The 14,442-nt window shown below is 44.9% G+C and overlaps 1 protein-coding gene across 2 annotated transcripts in view; it reads right to left on the bottom strand.

Moving 5' to 3' along the window:
- LOC106570445 (polypeptide N-acetylgalactosaminyltransferase 4) overlaps positions 1-14,442 on the bottom strand; it is a 30,956-nt gene that overhangs the window by 5,944 nt on the left and 10,570 nt on the right. For both annotated transcript variants that reach the window (XM_014142787.2, XM_045694886.1), the window contains 7 exons: positions 10,598-11,046; positions 9,475-9,644; positions 8,205-8,394; positions 7,949-8,134; positions 7,458-7,575; positions 4,272-4,448; positions 381-512 (listed from right to left, as the gene is read on the bottom strand). In XM_014142787.2, the coding sequence (XP_013998262.1) occupies positions 381-512; positions 4,272-4,448; positions 7,458-7,575; positions 7,949-8,134; positions 8,205-8,394; positions 9,475-9,644; positions 10,598-10,986 (1,362 nt within the window). In that variant the 5' untranslated portion in view covers positions 10,987-11,046. The remainder of the gene's footprint in view (positions 1-380; positions 513-4,271; positions 4,449-7,457; positions 7,576-7,948; positions 8,135-8,204; positions 8,395-9,474; positions 9,645-10,597; positions 11,047-14,442) is intronic.

The following is a 14,442-nucleotide window of genomic DNA, read 5'->3' on the forward strand; positions in this document are numbered from 1 at the left end:
GTGAGTAGTGTTTGTTTCTCCTCTGCGTCACGGTTTGTTATTTTGTAGATTTCAATTATTTGATGTATTGCTTAGTTTTCACGGATTAAATAAATATGTGGAACGAAACACACGCTGCACTTTGGTCCGATCCTTTCGACAGCCGTGACATTGAGTCCACACCTAGACACTTATTGATGCCACCTATATACATTTGAAAGAACAAAGTGCTGGATTATGCTGCTTGTCTTTACATTTTTTCAAGTGGTGCTCTGGTGCTTAAGATTTTCAATTGTATTTATTACATATGGGGGGGAAAAAAAAATTTACTTGATTATGACATGGAGACAGAGACAAACTGATAGAAACAGAGAAACAGACAGAGACGAACAGAGACTCACCGCCCCGTGCCAGCCCTCCCTGTCCTCTGGTACATGCAGGTCAGGGTAGATGTTGTTCAGGTACCATTCAAAGCTGTTACACTTCAGTCTCTCTCGAAGGACCACCCTCTCTGAGATGTCCCCATATGTCTCCTGTGGAAAAATAACACTTATTTAGCTGGCGCCAATTTCCACACACAACTCTAAAGCTACAGCAGAATAATAGGCTAAATCTCCCTGCAATGCTAAATGCAGCTCAGGTCAAAGTTGACAATCCTAAGAGTGGTTTGATATGACACACCATATCATGACTACACATACACTACATGTTCAAAAGTATGTGGACACCTGCTCGTCGAACATCTGGTCCCCCTTTTGCTGCAATAACAGCCTTTGCTGTGGGGACTTGCTTCCATTCAGCCACAAGAGCATTAGTGAGGTCGGCACTGATGTTGGGCGATTAGGCCTGGCTCCAAATGGGAATTCCAATTCATCCCAACGGTGTTCGATGGGGTTGAGGTCAGGGCTCTGTGCAGGCCAGTCAAGCTCTTCCACACCGATCTTGACAAACCATTTCTGTATGGACCTCGCTTTGTGCACGGGGGCATTGTCATGCTGAAACAGGAAAGGGCCATAAAGTTGGAAGCACAGAATCGTCTAGAATATGGTGTAGCGTTAATATTTCCCTTAACTGGAACTAAGTGGCCTAGCCTGAACCATGAAAAACAGCCCCAGACCATTATTCCTCCTCCACCAAACATAACAATTCAGGCAGGTAGCGTTCTCTTGGCGTCCGCCAAACCCAGATTTGTCCGTCAGACTGCCAGATGGTGAAGCGTGATTCTTCACTCCAGGAGAACGAGTTTCTACTGCTCCAGAGTCCAATGGCAGCAAGTTTTACACCACTCCAGCCGACGCTTGGCATTGCTTGTGTGCGGCTGCTCGGCCATGGAAATCCATTTCATGAAGCTCCCGACGAACAGTTATTGTGCTGACATTGCTTTCAGAGGCAGTTTGGAACTCGGTAGTGAGTATTGCAACCAAGGACAGATGAATTTTTACACGCTTGGCGGTCTGTTCTGTGAGCTTGTGTGGCCTACCACTTCGCGGCTGAGCCTTTGTTGCTCCTAGATGTTTCCACTTCACAATTACAGCACTTTCAGTTGACCGGTATAGCTCTAGCAGGGCAGAAATGTGAAGAACTGACTTGTTGGAAAGATGGCATCCAATGACAGTGTCATGTTGAAAGTCACTGTGCTCTTCAGTACGGGCCATTCTACTGCTAATGTTTGTCTATGGAGATTGCATGGCTGTGTGCTCGATGTTACACACCTGTCAGCAACGGGTGTGGCTGAAAGGGGTGTCCACATACTTTTGGCTATGTAGTGTGTGTAGCTACATCCTGGGCCGTTATCTTGAACATGTTTGAATCCTGGTTGGGGAATTGCTGTTGTGTTCTGAAGAAAAGGATTTCCCATATGACAGGTGTGTCATGACGTTGCCCTCTGAGTACAGGGAGGACAGTTGACCCCCACCCCCTTGCACCATCCCCCAACCTACCTCCCCCCACCCAGGCCCTGTGTGAAGGGGTGGTAAAATTCTAGAGGAGAATCTCCTGCCACATGGCCCATAGAGAGACACAGGAAATTCTTCCAACTCACAGAATTGGGGAACCGAACGACATTTATGTTCTGGAGAAGGTATAAAAGATTGGTGAAGAATCCAGCTACAAACTGGTCCGCTTGGTACAATTTTGTGATACTCAGAAGAGACAATATAGCCATATTACCATAAAACTGTTTATATAATAGCTATGGGACTTGCATCCAAATGGCTGTATAAAATGTATTAATAAGGATAAAGCTATTTGGAATACGTTGAGATGCTATGTACTGATGTTAATGTGATAGAATTGTATTTCTGTACCAAGCTTAACTCAGTCATCGGCAAGCCCCCCCAGGGACATGGACAGGACAAGGCGTCATGTGACAAGCCTGTTCTATGTTCACGTATAAAACCCCCACCTAGAAGTTATTTCTTTAGACCAGCTTACCTCAGAAGAGAGAGCCAAGGTTTGACCACCCAATTCCTCTACTGAAAGTTACCTATACCACGTGGTTAAACTTTTAGACTATCGAGACCGACAGAATAAGAACAAGTCTTTGATATTAATTATTAGTCTGCAGCTAAGTAAATTATATAATTGAACGCGAAGACCAACGAAACATCCATTCTATAACGACATTAATGAATGTCGCTTTGAAAGATCCATTCTAACCGAGAGAGAGAGAGAGAGCTCTCTCCAACAGAACGACTCTCCAACAAGGATCCCGACGACACACTGAGCGTAAATATATATTGATTGCAATTGTTCCCGAATGAGTGAGCGTTCATGTGCAAAGGATTAGCATATCAGTTGTTAATATTAATGAACTCTGTGTGCCTCCTCAGCTGCCCTTTATGACCCTTTGTTTAACAGGCCGCCATGCCTGTTTAGCCCACATTACTCTACCAATTCTTTGTGACGATAATTACTGTTTGTATGCTTTCTGTGAATTACTTAGTTTAGTAAATAAATGATTTTAAGACAATTGATGTATGGATGACTTTAGTAAAGGCTGGATTCGTGCTGATACAACAATTTACGACGTTTGGACTGAGACTGGACGCGAGGTAAAATACACCATTTAAACCAGAAGATAATCGGCCTATACTATAATAGAATATAATATATAATGTTATAATATAGGAAAGTTATAATTTTGAAATCTGAATATTTTCCTTGGTGCCCCGATCTCCTAGTTAATTACAATTAAACGATTAATCAGTTTAATCGCGTGATAATAATTACAGGGAGTTAATTGATAAACATGTCTTCAGTTTAATGGTGCCCCAAAGACACAACAGGTGTGAGAGGGCGTTGTTGAGATTGTTTAAGGAGGTAACGTTTGCCAAGGTGGCGAGTGATACCTGTTGTACTAATGGGAGTAGTGGGACTCCCCACCTTGAACAAACCAAAGGGAGGGAATTCAAACACACGTCAGATTGTGTGACACTAAAGTTGGATTATGTGGTCCCTGATCAACCAGGGGTGTATTCATTAGGGTACACCGTAGCAAAACATTTTGCAACAGAAACAATAAAACATGCATTTGTTATTGGACAGATTCAGGTAGGTCGTACTCCCTCCCTGTTTCGGCCCATTTGCTTCCGATTGGTTCCTTGGTTCTTCAATTTGTTTGGACAAAAACTACTTTGGTGGTTTAAACCAAAACCACTGTGTCCACATTTCTCTTCAAACAAAACACCTTGATAAGGGCCTATATGTAAATGACGCCCAAGTGAATTCAAACCTGCCAGTTCTCTCTGGCACCCAGTCTCCATCTGCCTTTGGTAAGGTAATGTTTTATCAAAGATCCCTGGCATTAATAATGTAATTCATTTCAGAGTGGTGAAACCAAGAAACCTTGATGTCAGCCAACACAAAAAAAAGAAAGAGGGATACGCACACACACACACACACACACACACACACACACACACACACACACACAGATGATTCGTCTCACACCCAGACAGCACCTCATCAACACTGCTGACACCTAGACAGGTGAAGCAACACCTCCAACCAAGTTAACCCATTACAATATATAGCCAAGTCTAAGGTGTTCCTTCCTTGGTATACCCTAACCATCACAGCTTTAACTAGAGCATGCCCTACTTAACACCTGCTGGAATTATGTACTTTACAATAAGTTACTTTACCTTTATCACTTTACAATAAGTTACTTTGTCGCTTTATTACAATACAACAAGTTTGTTTATTGCTTTATTACATTACAATAAGTTACTTAATCACTTTACAATAAGTTAAGATAGCATTTTATTGTAAAGTGTACTACAGTACTTTACCCTTCTGGCCGGTGGGTTTCTGTTGTAGAAGTGCTGTTTATAGGTGTCCATCCACACCTCCGCAGCACGGACCGTGTTCTGGAGGAACTTGGGCCTGGCGTAGGGGGCTTTCTTTGGGAAGACGTGGCCCACGTGGGAGCAGGGGTGGATCTCCAGAGAACCTCCACACTGCCACACCTGTGGAGCAGATGAACCGATGAATAAAACATAGTAAATGACATATGATATTATTATATATCATTGTAGAGTATCCCTTCACCTAATCGTTCTGGCAAAAATCCAGACAAGATGCATGGGACTCAAACTTTCCCATAAGATTTGTGGAGAGGTTTTCCTTTCCACACAAGTCAAATTAGTGCCTCAATGTTCTCCAGACTATGGAAAAGGATCCAAATTGGGATGTAAGTGGCGTGATAATGTGGGCAGAAACCACGATGGATATTGTCTATGAATAATCAGAAACACGACCGCTCTTCTTCTCTGTCCTCTCTCAGCTATTAATCAAATGACAGAATCAAAAAACTGTTTTTTGGGGAACATTTTTAATTGTATCTATTTCCAGCAGAACATTTTATTTATAGTATTATAAATTGCTTGTTTTCCCACTACGGCCAAGAAAACAGCTTGAGGGAAATGACACGTAGCTAGGCTACCTCACGATTTGCTAACTACATTTAACGACTTCCTTGAGTTATGCCCTAATTGCCAGACAGATTCTCTCAGTGTAATGGATACTTAGCTACACCTCGTAGAACCCTATTCATTCTCATCAAAACATTTAATTCCCGTGCAATATTTATTTCTTTGTAGTCCCAAAAAACTGTTGTAAACCAATTCACAAGACATCAATTATGAATGGGGATTCGCAGAGGCATTTTATTTCGACATACATAAAAGATCACTGGAGGTGATACCCCATCCACCTTTAGTTTAACAAAGAATATCAGCCTATTTCCATTTTCCTCAAATAAAACGTTTAAACCTTTTTATGCACCATGTTATAGTTTTTTCTCCCCAACTGGTAGTTATGACCTTGTCTCATTTCTGCAACGGGATCGGGAGAGGCGAAGGTCGAGACATGCGTCCTCCAAAACATGACCCGCCAAGCCACGTTGCTTCTTAACACACTGCTCACTAACCCGGAAGTCAGCCGTATCAATGTGTCGGAGGAAACCGTTAGACTGACGACCAGTCAGTTTGCAGGCGCCCGGTTCACCCGCCCCTGCCACAAGGAGTCACTAGAGCGCGATTAAGCCAAGGAACGCCCTCCGGCCAAACCCTCCCCTACACGGACGGCACTGGGTTAATTGTGCACCTGGGATCGAACCTCAGGCTGTAGTGGCACCTCAGCATTGCGACGCAGTGCCTTAAGACCGCTGCGCCACTCGGGAGGCCGATAGACTTTTAGTAAACCTTTTTGCGAGCCTAGATCAGAATGCAAGTAAGTGTCCTTTCAATTTTTTTACCAAGGACCTGAGGTAATAAACTCCGCAAATAAATAAACGTCCTCTCACTGTCAACTGTGTTTATTTTCAGCAAACTTAACATGTGTAAATATTTGTATGAACATAACAATACTCAACAACTGAAACATAAACTGAACAAGTTCCACAGACATGTGACTAACAGAAATTGAATAATGTCTCCCTGAACAAAGGGGGGGTGAAAATCAAAAGTAACAGTCAGTATCTGGTGTGGCCACCAGCTGCATTAAGTACTGCAGTGCATCTCCTCCTCATGGACTACACCAGATTTGTCAGTTCTTGCTGTGAGATGTTACCCCACTCTTCCACCAAGGCACCTGCAATTTCCCGGACATTTCCGATCCAACAGGTCCCAGACGTGCGCAATGGGATTGAGATCCGGGTTCTTCGCTGGCCATGGCAGAACACTGACATTCCTGTCTTGCAGGAAATCGCGAACAAAACGAGCAGTATGGCTGGTGGCATTGTCATGCTGGAGGGTCATGTCAGGATGAGCCTGCAGGAAGGGTACCACATGAGGGAGGAGGATGTCTTCCCTGTAACGCACAGCATTAACATTACCTGCAATGACAACAAGCTCAGGCCGATGATGCTGTGACACACCGTTCCAGACCATGACGGACCCTCCACCTCCAAATCGATCCCGCTCCAGAGTACAGGCCTCGGTGTAACGCTCATTCCTTTGACAATAAATGCAAATCTGACCATCCCTCCTGCTGAGACAAAACCGCGACTCGTCAGCGAAGAGCACTTTTTGCCAGTCCTGTCTGGTCCAGCTACTTTGGGTTTGTGCCCATAGGCGACGTTGTTGCCGGTGATGTCTGGTGAGGACCTGCCTTACAACAGGCCTTACAAGCCCTCAGTCCAGCCTCTCTCAGCCTATTGCGGACAGTCTGAGCACTGATGGAGGGATTGTGCGTTCCTGGTGTAACTCGGGCAGTTGATGTTGCCATTCTGTACCTGTCCCGCTGGTGTGATGTTTGGATGTACCGATCCTGTGCAGGTGTTGTTACACGTGGTCTGCCATTGCGAGGACGATCAGCTGTCCTTCCTGTCTCCCTGTAGCGCCGTCTTAGGCGTCTCACAGTACGGACATTGCAATTTATTGCCCTGGCCACATCTGCAGTCCTCATGCCTCCTTGCAGCATGCCTAAGGCACGTTCACGCAGATGAGCAGGGACCCTGGACATATTTCTTTTTGTGATTTTCAGAGTCAGTAGAAAGGCCTCTTTAGTGTCCTAAGTTTTCATAACTGTGACCTTAATTGCCTACAGTCTGTAAGCTGTTAGTGTCTTACCGACCGTTCCACAGGTGCATGTTCATTAATTGTTTACGGTTCACTGAACAAGCATGGGAAACAGTGTTTAAACCCTTTACAATGAAGATCTGTGAAGTTATTTGGATTTTAACAAATTATCTTTGAAAGACAGGGTCCTGAAAAAGAGATGTTTCTTTTCTTGCTGAGTTTAGATGAACAGCAAACGCCGCAGGCACTGAGAAGTTGATACCATATTAAATAGACAGTGTCCAGCCACTGAGATGTTGATGCCATATTAAATAGACAGTGTCCAGCCACTGAGAAGTTGATGCCATATTAAATAGACAGTGTCCAGCCACTGAGAAGTTGATGCCATATTAAAAGACAGTGTTCAGCCACTGAGATGTTGATGCCATAGTGTCAGTGGCAGTGTCCAGTACTCACCCTAAAGGACAGTTCTAGGTTCTCTCCTCCCCACACATCCATGCCCATGTCATATGTGCCCAGGTGCTCAAAGTACGCCTTGCTCACTGCAAACAGTCCACCAGCCATGGTAGGAGACCTGAGAGAGAGAGATAGAGAGAACAGTGGAACATGGAGTTGAGCACCACCAACAGTCAGAGAGACTTGAAGACTTTTAAAATGACCTGTCACCTGGCCAAGAGGGCAGCTAAAGTAAAAGCAATGTTTTGGTCTAGTTGCATCACCAATCAAACTAGATAACTGATTAACTCAAGGATTGGAGGAGAGAAGGAAAGATGCATTTCAAAACATTTCAAACAAGGCCGGAGAGTATTTCAGTTAGGATTATACCTTTTAGTCAGAGCATTAGGGTCCTGGTCAGAAGTAGTGCACTATATAGGGAAAAGCATGCCATTTTGGACACAGCCAGAGATCTCATTTTGTAAACAAACTGATGACCAGACAGTACCGACCTGATAGGTTCGATGTGGGACTTGCGTTTCTTGCGTTCGACCTCAGGGATAGCGTGCCACTGGAAGGTCAGCCTCCAGTCGAAGCCTCCGATCATGGGCTCATCTGTCTGCATGTAGAACTCAAACGAGTTCCAGTCGATGGTGTCGATCACCGGACACACGATGGTGCTCTCATTCTCACCAATCCTGGAGGGAGAAGATACACATGAAACTATCTGTAATCACATTGTCAATATGGTGGCTACGTGACACACACCTCTCCAGCAGCGGCTCGATCCACCCGGGGACACACTCGCAGTGACAGTCCAGGAAGGTCAGTACGTCACCCGTGGCGTAGGTGGCGCCGATGAGCCTCGCCCTGACCAGCCCCTCCCTCTTGTTGGTGCGGATGAGGCGGACACGCTCCCAGTTACTGATGTACTGCTCCAGTTGAGACTTCAGATAGACTGGGTTTCACACAGAGATAGATAGTCAATGCCTCTCTCTCTCTCTCTCTCTCTCTCTCTCTCTCTCTCTCTCTCTCTCTCTCTCTCTCTCTCTCTCTCTCTCTCTCTCTCTCTCTCTCTCTCTCTCTCTCTCTCTCTCTCTCTCTCTCTCTCTCTCTCTCTCTCTCTCTCTCTCTCTCTCTCTCTCTCTCTCTCTCTCTCTCTCTCTCTCTCTCTCTCTCTCTCTCTCTCTCTCTCTCTCTCTCTCTCTCTCTCTCTCTCTCTCTCTCTCTCTCTCTCTCTCTCCCTCTCCTCTCTCTCTCTACCCACCCTCTCTCTCTACCCACCCTCTCTCTCTACCCACCCTCTCTCTTACCCACCCTCTCTCCCTATCTACCCTTCCACCCTCTCACCCTACATACCCTCTCTCCCTACATACCCCCCACCCTCTCTCCCTACCTACCTACCCTCCCACCCTCTCTCCCTACCTACCCTCCCACCCTCTCCCTACCTACCCTCCCACCCTACCTACCAAAACATTGTCTTTTATTCCAATAAATATAAAAAAATAATTATTCAGTTATAGTTTCAAATTATTTGTACTGAATGATAATTTTGGGGTGGAAAGATTCTCTTAAGTCTGAGTCACAGTGTAATAGGAAATGCAGCTGTCTCTACCTCTCCCCTGAAGCAGAGTGACAGGACAGCCTGTCCTCTCTGGGCAGCCAGGTTTGTCTGTGACAACCAGTCTCTATAGCCAGACTGTGCTCACTGGTCTGTACCTAGTCAGTGTTTCTCCATGTTCTGTCAGATAGTACATGGTGGCAGACTGTCTGTTTAGAGACAAATAGCATTGAAGTTAACTTTTTTGTGGTGTCTTTCCAATAGGTGATATATTTATTATTTTTGCTTTGTGCTGATTTGTTTGGGCCAGATTTTCTGAGTGCTGTCCTAGGGTTCTATGGGGTTGGTTTGGGTTAGTGAACTGAGCCTCAGAACCAGCTAACCTCTCTCTCCCTCTCACTACCCCCTTATGCCTTCCCTTTCTCTCCCCAAAAACATTTGTTAATCAGGCAAAGCCAGTTTCATGCTCTGTCTCACCTCGGTCACTGAGGTCGTCTATGAGAATGATCTCCCTCAGGAGGACAGCGGGAGTGCTCTCCAGAACACTGTGGATGGTTCTGAGCAGGGTGGACCAGGCCTCGTTGTAGAACGCTATGATCACTGACGTGGTCGGCAGACGGCGGTAGTCAAACGTCTTAGCTCTGCATCTGTACTCAAATGAAAGAGAGAGTTGTTGTTCGGAGGATCAGGTTATAAACTGACTGCAAGACTGACCACACAATCAGTGGCTCATTGGAGAGTTGCTTTGGTCAGCGCAGGAGAGGAGCATTTGGTGTCATTCCTATCGGGAGCTGTGGAAACAGCAAGAGGCAGAAATGTGAAGGGAAAGAAATCACACCGATGTCCCACATGACTGAGCAGTTCTCACGTAGAGACGAAAGAAAGAAAGAAAAGCCAGTCAGGGAAGGAGGCTACTCTCTGTAAAGTAATGGACACAGGCAGCTCATATGCCTTAAAAAAGGATCCTGGCCTCACGCCAAGCTGTCTGCAAGCCCAGACAGATTCAGTGTTTATTGGAAGCTGTCTGCAAGCCCAGACAGATTCAGTGTTTATTGGAAGCTGACAGTGCGCCCAGACAGATTCAGTGTTTATTGGAAGCTGACAGTGCGCCCAGACAGATTCAGTGTTTATTGGAAGCTGACCATGAGCCCAGACAGATTCAGTGTTTATTGGAAGCTGACCATGAGCCCAGACAGATTCAGTGTTTATTGGAAGCTGACAGTGAGCCCAGACAGATTCAGTGTTTATTGGAAGCTGACAGTGAGCCCAGACAGATTCAGTGTTTATTGGAAGCTGACAGTATGCCAAATGTATGTTTCTGCAATCAGTACAATAACAGATGGTTACTGGTCTAAACGGATGACATTTATATGACATTTTAGTCATTTAGCAGAAACTCTTATCAAAAGTTAGGGTTAATTGCTTTGATCAAGGACACAACAGATTTGTCACCTAAATCGGCTCGGGACTGAAAGTAGCGCCCGTTCGGTTATTGGCCCAACGCTCTTAACCGCTAGGCTACCTGCCGCCTGATTGTACTGCCGGGAGGGGCGGGGCTCTCTGTGCCCTGTGTGGAGACGAAGATCATTTGGCTACTCACTCTTTCATTCTGCTGTCCTGGATGTGTCGGTGCAGGGAGATCTTATCACTGACAAAGATATTAATAGCGTATCTCTCCACGCTGTCCTCTTCCTGCTTCCTCTCCTCCGGGCTGAGGTTCAGCCTGGTGGCCTTGCCCCACTCCCCGTGCGCGTTGGCATCCGCTGGCGCCTTCACGTACACGGGCCTGGCCAGCTGCTCGCCTCCCTGCTCCTCCACGGGGGAGAAGTGCCTGACCAGCAGGTTGCGGTCTCCTCTGTCCTCCCCTCCATCGGCCCCTGTAGAGGAGGCGGTGGAGCGGGCTAGGAGAATGTAGCCCAGCCATAGCACCCACAGCAGGAAGAAGGTCTTTGCTAGGAAGCCCAGCTTCCGGGACCAACGCACCCTCATCTCCCCTAGCAACGTGGAGTCTCACCAGCTGCCACTCAAGAGTGCCCAGGCCACACAGCTCTGTGGAAAACACAACAAACAGCAAGGAGGGCTGAGAAAAGGTTTAGGTCCACTTTGGTCTATGATGAAAGTATTAGACACCATGTGCTGAGTTATAAGTGGATCCATGACTGCCTTGAACCATGACAGTGAACCATTAGACCTACACCACATAAAAACAGGCTGTAATAGGAACTACCAGGTGAACAAAAAGGAGAGCAGTCGTAGTTACTAAAAAAATCCATCCGGTTTATTACAAGTTGCAACAGGGAGACACCTCCAGTGCAGAAGCAGAGAAAACGTCTAACTGGCCTCTTGGAGACTGGACCTTTACATCCTATTAAGACCACACCAAATGCTGTGTAAACACCAGCCTGAGAGGCTTGTAGGAAGACAAAACTAAAAGGCAGTGACTTTGTCAGCTGCTACAGAATCAGTGTTCATAGAATGTCATCAATAGAACAGTGAATAATCTGTGTGTCCTCGGTCCATGTACCTCCAGTCTGGCGTCAACCACCATCAACAGATGACAATAATCCAGAACAAGTCTGGCGACTATCAACCTGCACCTTGTGTTACAAATAGAACACTGGAAAGTCTGTATTACAGAAAGTCCAACACTGTGTTGATTACTCTAAATTATCATCTTAAATATTTCCATTACAACAGTTGAATAATACTGACTATAACAAGTTATGCATAACTGTGATAGAAATCATTATGACAGTGGAGGTTGGGGATAGGCCTATCTGTTGATTAAAAATATGTTGATTCATTCAAATTCTCACTCAGAGCATTCCACATGACAACAAGATTTGATTAAGCACAAAACGCTTAAAGGCTAATGATTTTATGCTAATTTCATTCCACTCAGCGGCAGCGCTAATGCTCGACAGAGACGTCTGTTTACTGCTAAATGAGAAAACACTGCTAATGATGTCGCCCAAATTGACTAAACTGATGACAATCATCATCCAATATCAAGAATGACAAATTCAGGGCTAAATGGGAGCTGAAATTAAATAGAAATAGCAAAGATAGCAGCCTATAATTCCACCAGTGATCTACGCTGTGGTGTTGAGATGCTTCAACATGTAACTTTTTGGGCGACCTGACCAAATTCACATAGAAATGTGAGTTGTATCTGTAATTCTCATTGAAATCAAGCCTAAGAAGCGGTAGATCTGTTCTATTTCTATGCTTCCCGTTCTGCAGTTTTTCCATTTCAGTTTTGTACACCAGCTTCAAACAGCTGAAAACACAATATTTTTTGTTATGTAAAATATATATTTCACAGCGGTTTAGATGGTACAATGATTCTCTACACTGTTTTGTCACAAACTGAAATGAGGCAAACGATTAGAATTTTAGCAACCACAAAATGGTGGAGCGATTTCTGTACATTGCATCTTTAATCAAAGCCAACATTTTATACAGGAGGCAACACATATTGTACACCCTAGAAAGTTTTGGAAAAAATGGTTCCAAAAGGGTTCTCTGGCTGTCCCGATGTGATAACCCTTTGCAGAACCCTTTCCACAGAGGGTTCTACATGGAACCCAAAATGGTTCTTCAATGGGTTCTCCGATGGGGACAGGCAGAGAACCCTTTTTTCAAAGCGTACTATATAGCCAAGGTTCTCTGAGGTGATAGGGTTAGGCAACAGTCTAGGCCTAATGTTCTTTGAATGTTCTTCTAGTAGTAACAACATGTAGGCTTAGATACAGTCAGATAGCTCAACTCAAAAGACAGGCAGACCAGAGGCAAATAAAAGAGGGCAGATACTGTTAAACCCATCTCCAGCATCAATCCTGCCATTGAGTGTAATCACAGCATGAATATTTCAGCAGGGATACTCAGTACAGCATCAGTGACTGACTGAGGTTTTAGACAGTAACTTCGACATGCTTTCATCCACTCTGTGCCTTTCCACTCTGAAAATAGCCTACATGTGATGTGTTCCAGTCACACACACTCCAGCTTCCTACTGTATCATTGAGATTTTTTCCATTATCAAGACTGGACTGCTTTACTATAACGTCGTAAATTTAACTCTGGAAAATATTCAATCTTTGATCTTGACAGGGAAATTCTGAGAGGATGACAAGGATGTTACCCCATAAATAGATTTTTATATGATAGGCCTAAGCCAATACACCCTTAAAACATTGTCAGAGTCAGGTGTTTCACAAACTGAGGAGAGTATTTGCTTGATGTGCGCTGAAGCATTGTTGAGTCACTAAGCACGAGTCTCCATTTCAGTTCTTCGAGGCATTACCAGGCCCATGCCTCTTTCACACTCAAAGCTCTGGTCACTGGCCAAGGGACTCCGAGGCCTGGGGTTACAAAATAGAGAACGGCACTAAACAAAACCTCCTTTATATTAGAAGTCCATCAAATTCCTCCCACTGAATCTGATAGCCCTTGGTGGGGCTGGGGAGGGAGGGATTCGGACCAGCAGCCTAACACAAGGCTTAGGGAGAATCTCTGCCTCCTCTTTGGAGTAAGTCTGTGGGAGTTCTGCAGAATCCAAAACAAGTAGGACTACGCCACCAGCTCCAGGAGGCTTTGGGTCCGCCATCGCTGGCTGGCTACACTGCCCCATTGCTACACTAACACCAATCTAGATACCACCTGATGTAGCATCTTCTGTCAGAGGGGATTTTAAAAAGGGAGTCTGGACAGCCCTAGCAGTGTTTAATCTTATGAAGGTCTGACTGACCACAGCGCAGATGGATGGTTTGCTGCTGTTAAGAGTATAGGGACTATAGAGTTGAGTGTACAGTAGGCTATAGGGACTATAGAGTTTAGCATACAGTAGGCTATAGAGTAGTGTACAGTAGGCTATAGAGTAGTGTACAGTAGGCTATAGGGACTATAGAGTTTAGCATACAGTAGGCTATAGAGTAGTGTACAGTAGGCTGTAGAGTAGTGTACAGTAGGCTGTAGAGTAGTGTACAGTAGGCTATAGAGTAGTGTACAGTAGACTATAGAGTAGTGTACAGTAGGCTATAGAGACTATAGAGTAGTGTACAGTAGGCTATAGAGAAGTGTACAGTAGGCTATAGAGTAGTGTACAGTAGGCTATAGAGTAGTGTACAGTAGGCTATAGAGTAGTGTACCGTAGGCTATAGAGACTATAGAGTAGTGTACAGTAGGCTATAGAGAAGTGTACAGTAGGCTATAGAGAAGTGTACAGTAGGCTATAGAGTAGTGTACCGTAGGCTATAGAGACTATAGAGTAGTGTACCGTAGGCTATAGAGTAGTGTACCGTAGGCTATAGAGACTATAGAGTAGTGTACAGTAGGCTATAGAGTAGTGTACCGTAGACTATAGAGTAGTGTACCGTAGACTATAGAGTAGTGTACAGTAGGCTATAGAGTTTAGTGTACAGTAGGCTATAGAGACTATAGAGT

Source organism: Salmo salar, chromosome ssa14 (genome assembly GCF_905237065.1).
Source record: "Salmo salar chromosome ssa14, Ssal_v3.1, whole genome shotgun sequence".
NCBI lineage: Eukaryota > Metazoa > Chordata > Actinopteri > Salmoniformes > Salmonidae > Salmo > Salmo salar.